Below are 9,693 nucleotides of genomic sequence, written 5' to 3' on the forward strand. Positions count from 1 at the left end.
TTCTTTTGGCTGCATCCCTTGAGGGATCTTAGTTCCCCCACCAGGGATCGAACCCGGGCCCCACGCAGTTGAAGTGCTGAGTTCTAACCAATGGACTGCCAGGAAATTTCCCCATTATTACTAAAGTTTTAATGACTGAAAAGAGAGAATCAAGATTCATTATATTGACTCCCTTATTCTTTATATGCAAACCAAGATTGAACCACCTACCTTCTTTGTGTGCCTAATGGAATAACAACAACAGAAATACCTAAACATTTTATTCTGAGACATTTTGTCCAAATCCAGGTGTTGCTATTCATTTTAAATTTAAGAACTTGATAAAGAAAGAAAAGCTGTTGAAACCATTTATAGAATCTGAACACATTTTTAAGCATGGCAATGCTTTTTGTTCAAGAAACACAATGTTATGATACTTCCAAGTTGACTCATTTCTCTTAAGTGTGCCTTTGATACTTTTTGCCAGGAGTTTGTCTAAGGGTCTCATGCAAATGGGAATGTGTGAGAATATAATGTATATAACCAGACTTCAAGGTCCCTGGAAATACAGAATGGGTAAAAAGAGAGAATAAAAGAGCTTTCAGTGAGTTATATTTCTGCATATTAGACAAACTGAACATTTTGCATACACAAGGGAATATTTCAGGGACACACACCCTCAAGGAAATAAGGAATGTAATACACATAAAAGGAACCAAAGCACAAATGAAACACGTCGCTGAAATGTTTCCTTCAAGATATGGGCAATACACCACACTCAGGAAATAAAGATCGATGTGATTTTCACGAATGTATAAAAAGAATTTGGCTGGAAAAAGGCGATTTACTCCATCAGACCAGTAATATTGAATACATCTAAGTAGTTTTTCTTTGTTTTTGCTATATTCAGTGGATCAATATAACATATTAAAAGTCACTTGGGAAAAGTACAAAGCCCAGTAGCTCATGGTCTGTTTCCAGAGTTATCAGTATGTTAAGTTTATTTGGTATCAGGAAAACAGGATTAGAATGAGGGTGGGCTGTGGATGTAGATATGAATATGAAGAGTGCAGACAGAAGTAAGGGTGGCTCCCAGTGATGATGGGGCACCTGCCATGGTGGTTATGCCTAAGAAAGATGGTAGCAATTGGAGCTATGGGTTCAGAAAAGGAGAGCAAGGAGGAGGTCCTAAAAATGAGGGCCAAGTCCCAGACCAGTGCTAATAATACACCAGGTAGAGGCAGCCTATCTTGGCTTTAGGACTAAGCATTGTGGGGATTTGATTTTTATAGTGCTTGGTAATGGTGTGGAGAATACATTGGAATAACAGTCAATCAGCATAAACCAACATGAATGAGACATATTAACATTTTCATTATTTCTAGCAGAGTGGACGCTCTCTTTCTCTTCCTGGAAGACCAGTCCCACCCACCATCTCTACAACATCTCTTTGGGTATACCAGCCTGTTTATAGCTACTCTAGCAAACCAACTGATGGGCTAGAGGAAGCAAACAAGAGACTAACTCCTTGGGAAGCAGCGGCCAAGTCTTCTTTTGGTTTAGTGGATGATGCCTTCAGACCCAGAAACATTCAGGAATCCATTGTGGCAAATGTGGTCTCAGCAGCTCGGAGGAAGGTGCTTCCAGGGCCATCTGAGGATTGGAATGAAAGACTGTCCTATGTCCCTCAAACCCAGAAGGCCAATATGGGCTCATTTGGAAGGCAAGAGTATAATGTTGCATTCCTACCCAATAATAGTATGCCCACCAACTCCCAACATGGTTCACAGGTGCCATATGCATATTATAGGCAGCCTTCCAGAAATGATTCTGAAATAATGTCCATGGAGACCAGGTCTGATTACTGTGTTTCAGTAACCAGTTGCAACTATAACCCACACCCAAGGGGATGGAGACGCCAAACATGAAAGTTAGAAGAACTGATCATGTGCCACTTATAATTTTTTTTAATATTTCTTTGCAGTGGTTTTGACTTTTCCAACAGATTTAGATTCACTTTTGATCTTGGCTTGTTCTCATAGGTCATTTATCTGAGTTTGTATGTGTGTGTGTGTGTGTGTGTGTGTGTGTGTGTGTGTATGTATATGCACATGTGAGTGTGAATCACTTCCTTCTCTGCAGATGCATAGAGAATTTCTCTGAAGAAAAATTCATTTTCTGTGCTGATGGCACTTACATGTAATTCATAATCTTAATTCCATTTATTTCATTAATATGGAGTAGTCTAGGCAACTAAACTCTCTCAATTAAAATGAAATTAAGTATTTTCTTGTATGTGCCTTAGTCTAGCATGGAATTAATGAAATATGGTATGCTAATTGTCATTAGCAGTAACAGCAAGAATATAACATTGGAGAATTTTTCAGTGGGGATATGCCAATGAGTAATAATTATGTAAAAAGGATTTCCTTGGTGTTATTTTAAGCATTTCTCTGAAATATATTTTAAAATCTGATAAAATTCATATTTGTTTTTTGGAATTGAAATATAGATGTTCTCAGAAAGAAATAAATATTTGAGAGTAAGACAATTATACATTTCAGACGGATTTTTGAGGTACATGGCGTAATATGTGGGTAATAGAAAGATTTAGGTACAGGATTTATTTTTAATCTACTTAAAGCCAGTAGCCTGAGACAGGAATAGATTCTGGGTTCAGGTGTTCTCATTTGTCAAATGAGAATATCAGATTATTTAATCTCTTATATCCTTAACAGCTCTGATATTCTGAGTTTCTCTCATTTGTAGAATGATCCTTGATGCATTATTCATTTTTATTGCTCATCATATAAATATCAGATTAAGTTTAGGAGTGGATGAGGTCACTGGTGTCACTACATGTATCATTAAAGGTCCAAGAGGAATTGTTGGGCAGCAGGTTTTGTGCTATGTGTTACGTGGAGTGAGGGTTGATGTGAAGAAAAAAGCTATTAGTGGATTTAAGGAAGTGGTAGAGGATGTGTCTGTTATTATGCAAATGTAGGTCATGACCATTTATTTAGTTATGGAAAGCATGCCACAGAAGCCTATGCAACAAGTCGTGCTTCTTTAGAAAGACATCATTAGGATGTTCAAAGGAAGTTAAACAGTTGCTTGGACAATTCCATGACCCATGCCTTGTTAGCATGACCATGAGACAATCAGTCAAACACCTGCTCCTCACTGCCATGCCCACAAAGTATTAAATACAAGGAAATTCAAAGTATTTTACATCATAAACAAGTATTGAGAACATTTTAAAATGAAAACATCTTGAGTGTTCAAAACTTTCTTAGGTTTCTAAGTACGATTATTTTGTTTTGTTTTACTTTTTTTGACTCTTGAATTTATCACTATGATGGTCTCTTTCACAGAATAAAATTTTTAAAAATTGCCAGGATACAAGTAATCCCTTATGTTGGAAACAAAGAAATAAAAAGGTGAAGAAATCACAGTAAATTCTATGGGTAATGGAATCACCCAGATACTAATTTGTTCAGTTATTAAGAAAAGAAGAGTACTTTCTAAAGTTATATTGTTAAATTATCTTAAATTGATACAGCATTAATTCTCTCAAATTATAAGATATAATTATTGATTCCTAAAGAGTTCCTATGGAATCTTAAAAAAATAATGTCTGGTATACTGATTAATCTGTCAGGAATTCTCAGGAATCCCCACATAAAAATTCTTACAGTGGTCCAGTTATTCTAGATGTCAATGTTTTAAGATATGCAGAATTTAGCAGAAAAGATTTTGTGTGACAGGATCATATCCTATTTTGTTGCTTTCTTTTATGATGCTAGAAGTTATTTCCTTTACTCCTTAGATTTTAGATACTTCAATTCCAGAAGTTGATATACATTATATTATTCACTAAAACTTTCACTAGACTCAAAATAGAGAGAAGCAGACATTTTAAACTTAAGTATTATTGTAAAACAGCCATCTCCCTCTTTGCATGCACTAGATCAAAATAATCATTGTATTAAGCTATTTGAATTTATTCTAGACATCAAGAAAAAGACAGTACATGGCAGGAGAGTTATGCATTTGTCATTCACAAGGAAATGAATGTCTCATATTTTTTATTAGAAGTCAATGTTTCAAGAAGTCATACTTTGCAGATATAATTCTGAAAAGCAGAAGTGCCATTGTCAAATCATCACAAAATGTATGGGTATTTATCTCCAGTTTACTCAAAAAGGAGTAAAGTTAGATTGCTTACACTCAAGCTAGTGTTTGAGCTAAGGTTGCCATGCTGATATCTGATTCCTTTTGAGAATACCTAGATAACTACTGTTCTCACAAAAATAAAATCAGTTTGTCTTATATTCCAAATAATAGTCTTTTTAGAGAAGAGCTGTTGCTTTGTAAATATATACCACATGTGTTGTAAGACATTTTTCTACTAGTAGCAGTCACACTGGTAGAAAGAGTTCTGTTCTACCATGGATTAAAAAGCATTCTCTAAAAGTACACTAATTTGGCACTTCCTTTCCATCTTGAGTTTAAATATATCATTGCATGTGTGTGAAGTGTCTATTATTAAGATGATTTAAATACTGTCCTGTATCTTAAGTTTTATAACTGCACAATTCTAGTCCATTTATCTATGAATATGTCTCATGTTTTGGCCCCATCACCCACATTGGAAAGGGCTACACAGTTAGGGCTCAAGCATATACATATATACATTAATCAATTGAAACTTTGGATAAAAAATATATCAAATAGGCTCAGTTATTATAATTAGAGACGAACTGTAGAAATGTTTGTTTTTAAGAGAAAGTAGATTTTCACATTTGATTTCTTTTTAAAGTAGAAGTATCTACACTGTCCACACCTTTTCTACTAAAATAGACTATGTTCTCCTGCTTATTAGCTTAACATTTCCACCTTTGTTTATCCCAATAGACTGTATTTGAAAGATGCATACTGAAAATCAAAATTGTATTAGTAATAAAAATTAACTTGAAAATCAACTTAAACAGCCTTTTCATTTTTCCTTATAAAAAATTGTTTTGAAATAGTCTTCACTCCAAAGATTTAACCTTACCTACTACATATTTTTAAATTTTAGTTTCTACTGTATCAGCTTCCAGACACATCAAAAGAATTTCATGCTGGTTGGCAACATTTTAGCTGTAACATTTAAAAACTTAAAAAAAAAAATTTACCTCAAAATATGATCAATTTCACATGTAAGTTAAGAGGTTTTGGATCCATATTTTAATATTAGAATATTATTCTTTATTAATTTAACATTATTCTCTATTAATTCTTTCTTTCATAATATTGAAAATCCGTCCCAAGCACAAGCATAGCCAGTGGTAATATGACTTGATAATGTGTTGGCTGGATTTCTAAAACCACCCTGCACTCAGAGAATATACCATGTTTGTCATTCTAGGGCTTCTGATCCCTCACCTCGATTAAACTGAAGGTTTCATTATAATAAAGCATATTTAAGTAAAGCTTTTAAAAAATGACTTTGGATCTTCCTACATACTATTAAAACCATCAGCTGGAATGTGAGCTCCCTGGTCAGTGGTATTATGTAGCACAGCTTTTTGATACTTCTTTTTTTAAAAAAATTATGAAAAAAATGGCTGTTTTTGGCATTCTGATAAAACATATTTTTTAAAGGGTCAGCACTTGAAACATTCTTTAAAAATGAGGACCATTTTAAAGATTTAAATAACTTAAGAGATAGTAGCACTATACTGTCTGTCAACTTAAAGAAAAACATACAACATAGAGTTGTGAGTTTAAGTTTTATTCAGGGTCTTACTGAGGATTACAGCCAGGAAGACAGTCTCTCAGTAGCTCTGAGAAACTGCTCTGAAGAGGCAGGGTAGGAGCCAGTATACCTATGAATTTTTTTGCTAGGAAATACTGGTAGTCAAGCAAACATCTTAGTAAAAGATTATTGCTAACCACATAGAACAGATATCTCAAATTAATGATTTTTGTGCTTTTCTGCAAGAAACTGGGCTCACTGAAATTCTTCCTGAGATGCGCATCTTAACCACCTAGGGGCCTGTTTATCCAAAGCACAGAATGCCTCATCCTGTATTCCCCTCAGGGTGCACTGTTCTGTCGGTGGGCCAACTGCAGTAGATTCCGACTTAACCCTTTGAATAACTAGATGATGAGTGACACTCTCTTCTTTTTTTGTTCACAAGTCTGAAGATGCTAATGCCATAGAAAAAGCCCCTTTTCTCTTAGGAATTCCTAGCACTCAGTAAACTATAAATCTCAAAACATGCCAAGAGATAAGTTATGTTGTCTCCACGTGGAGCCAGCGGGCAGCCTGAGGCAAGGAGAGTCCAATTCCCTGGCTAGTCACCAGGAAGACAGCAACAGAGATGCTTCAGGACTAGCCAGTGTTTCCCTAGTCCACATAATACCAGAAGTATTTAGTGCAAAGTACTTTTCCTCAGTGGTTTTGGAAAATAACAGGATCTGTGACTTCTCAAATTTAATGGAGCAGTATTTTTCACAAAGGGACATTTCATTATTCACAGCATTATAAAATGTGACAGTTTATATTTCTAGAAAGAGTCTGGCAATCCCCCCTATAAAAATCAAGTAACTTTATGAAATCCACTTAAAGAGGAAATGCCACCAGTGTATCTTGCTCTGATATTATTTTCCTCTCTAAAGTTGTAGCGAAGAGTTGCTATATTGTACCTTCTTTGTCCTTGACTTTTCTGTCACTCTTCTTAAACTGTCCTCCATTCCCACCTCCAGCCAAGAGGAAAAAGCTTCACCACCTCTTCAGGATTTCGAGATTTATGCTTATTACTTGAGGGTCTGAAAAGGCTTTGTAGAGCAGGACTGCCTCACCATGATGATTTGAATAAATGTGAGGTTTGCCCTAAATTACCAAATAAATTATAACGGGGTATATGTAGGCAAAGGCACAATTTTATGTAAGCCCAAACTGACCTTGAAGAACTCTGTCTACATTACTACGAACATTCAGAGGATCCTGCTTAGCCTTTCATCAGCATCACCTCTTCTAGAAAAAATTATCCATTTAGACAACTGAGCTGTAGATGTATTCTGCAGGTATAGTGCATACGCTGGAAAGTAAAGTGCCATCCTTAAACTAGGGAAGATACACTGTTTGTACTGCCCCTACTCCCACTTGGATGGAGCAACCATTTTTTAAGCAGCATAGAAATCCATGACAGGAGTCCACGGCAGCTTTTTAGGACCCCAGGGCCAATCCTTGACCCAGTCAGGACTAGCCTCATTTCAAGAGGTTGGTAGTTTTTCCTGTTATTCTACATGTCATTCATACCATAGCCTTCTGCCAGACCAGTAAGTAAATAGGACAGAGAAGAATAATATTTTTTAAATAAATAAGTAAATAAATAAATGGGGAGGGGGTTTACCTATTTTCTCATAACTTGGTTTTATTTGGAACTTTATGCCAGTTAAATTTTGTCCTTAAATTCGAATGATATCTTCTCTGGTTTCTATCTACAGTAACTACAGCTCTGATTATCAGCAATACAAAATGCCTTTAATTTATTGCAGTTGATAAGAACCCTGATTTTGTGATAAAACAGCCAAAGTTCAATGCTCAGCTAAGCCAAGCCCTAGGTCCAGCATGAACTTGATAAAGAAAATAACCAAAAAGAGGGCAGAGGTTTCATGTCCTGCAGTGTTTGTTCTGCAGTAGTGGTGTTTGAAAATCTTATAGTGTTTCCAAGAGAGATTCAACTTCCACAAGATGTTTTAATAAGCAAAGTATCTAGATTTTTCATTTTGCATAAAAAGGAAGACACTGAGAAAGAAATAAGAATTAACTGTTCAAGGACTAAAGTGCTATCAGGTAGAAAAAAATCAGAGGTATGAACAAATTCTACAGCTATTTTATTTGAGGAAGTTGCAAAATAATTTGTAACACGTTTTTATTTCACCATTACCCTGCTATAAAATCATTCTTAAAACAAAGCACATTAAAAGAGGGCCATTCCAAGATGAAAAAAAAAGAAAGGGGGGTGTATTTTAGCCATAAGTATAAAACAAATGATTTTACTACCATGAAGACACTGATATTTATGGCACAAATATTTCCATAAAACGTGCATTGCATTCACTTTAAGAGATCTCCCTTCAGGCATTAAATTACCCAACTTTGAATTTTTCCCAAGTTATTATTATTTGAAGTTACCAATAGCAAGATTTGATTTTAATCTAAGAAAACTGTGACTTTGGTGAAGAGAGCAGAATTATAAGGTCAGCAAGTAATGCTCATCCTGATTTTTAATATCTGTGATAAAAGGAAACATTAAATTTTATCAGCCTGAGCAGGTTTAAAAACACTGCATGATATTTCTGTTCTGCCCTAGACTTTTTTTCTTGGTACAGTGAATGTACCCAGAATTGGGTTTAAAGGAACAGCAAATTCAAATCCTTTCCCTAAGTGGAAAGCTAATATAAATGGGCTCACCATAGTCTATGGCTATAGACTCTGCAGATTTTAAGAAGAAAACCTGAGGAAGGAGAATGGAATGTCACAATTGGTGGACATTTAGTAATTCCTCTAGAATGTATCACTTTTAACCAGGGCACATAAAGCCCTTTCGTTGGCAGCTCCAGGAACTACTGTCATGGGGAGATGTATGCATTCACTTCTCAGTCAGCAACCCTTTATCATTTACCTACTCAGGGCTAAATACAATGCTTCAAGCCAGGGATGTATTAGTGAATAAAATGTGGCCTCTGTCCCCAGGGAGCTGATAGTACTAAGAGAGGGTACAATGTAAGGAGACAAGAATACTGATAGGATTGTACACAGAGATTAAGAGAAGAGCAAAAAGCAAAACAAAAAAAATCCAGCCTTAAGGGTGGGAGGATTGCTGTGTGCGGGGTGAAAGGGTCCTCAGAGAAGCCTTTTAGAAGAATTCAAGGCAGAGTTGAGTCTTAGAGATTGAGTGACTGTACTCACCTCTATTGGTAGAGGTGAGTACAGCAAAGAAAGAGCCCATTCCAGACAGAGGGCACAGCTAATAAACTCCAGGCAGTTCTGTGTTATTGCTGGATAATAAAGGGAGAGTCAGAAAGCAGTGAATTTTATCCTACAGGGAAGGATAAACTTTTTCTTTTTGTAAAAGGCCAGATACTAAGTACTTTAGGCTAAGAGAAGCATATGGCTTTGACTCAACTCTACAAAAGTGGCTACAGCTAATATGAAAATGAATGAGCGTGGCGTAATAAAACATTATTTATGGAGACAGTAATTGGAATTTCACATAATTTTCACAAGTCATCAAATATTAAAAAAATTTTTTTTCCAGCCACTTAAGTCAGCAAAGGGTTGCTTCCAGCCCACTCACCACAACGAAAAGATCCCACATGCAGCAACGAGGATCCCACGTGCTGCAACTACGACCCGATGCAACCATAAATAAATAAATAAATAAATAAATAAATAAATAAATAAATAAGGCATTAGGCCAAATTTGGGCTGCTGGCCATAGTTTGCCTATTCCTGCTGTCAGGCAACAAAGGAGAGCCATTAAAGGATGTTAAACAGGAACTGGCCTGACCTAGTCCTCTTGCTAGGAAGTTCATTTTGGCAGCAGTGTGGAAGATACATTTGAGAGAGGAGGGTCCAAGGAAAGAAGGACATGGACAGCTGTCGAGTCTTTCCTGTGAAAAGGAAGCACGGTTTGCCTCCTTGAACACTTTGTA

General features: G+C 36.0%; 1 protein-coding gene across 1 annotated transcript in view; it reads left to right on the plus strand.

Annotated features, from left to right (window-relative positions):
* SYNPO2 (synaptopodin 2) overlaps positions 1-4,907 on the plus strand; it is a 172,227-nt gene extending 167,320 nt beyond the window's left edge. Inside the window, exon 5 of the mRNA XM_028164036.2 lies at positions 1,368-4,907. Coding sequence (XP_028019837.2) covers positions 1,368-1,907 — 540 coding nt within the window. The 3' untranslated portion in view covers positions 1,908-4,907. The remainder of the gene's footprint in view (positions 1-1,367) is intronic.
* The last annotated feature ends 4,786 nt before the right edge of the window (positions 4,908-9,693 follow it).

This window comes from Balaenoptera acutorostrata, chromosome 5 (genome assembly GCF_949987535.1).
Source record: "Balaenoptera acutorostrata chromosome 5, mBalAcu1.1, whole genome shotgun sequence".
NCBI classification, from domain to species: domain Eukaryota; kingdom Metazoa; phylum Chordata; class Mammalia; order Artiodactyla; family Balaenopteridae; genus Balaenoptera; species Balaenoptera acutorostrata.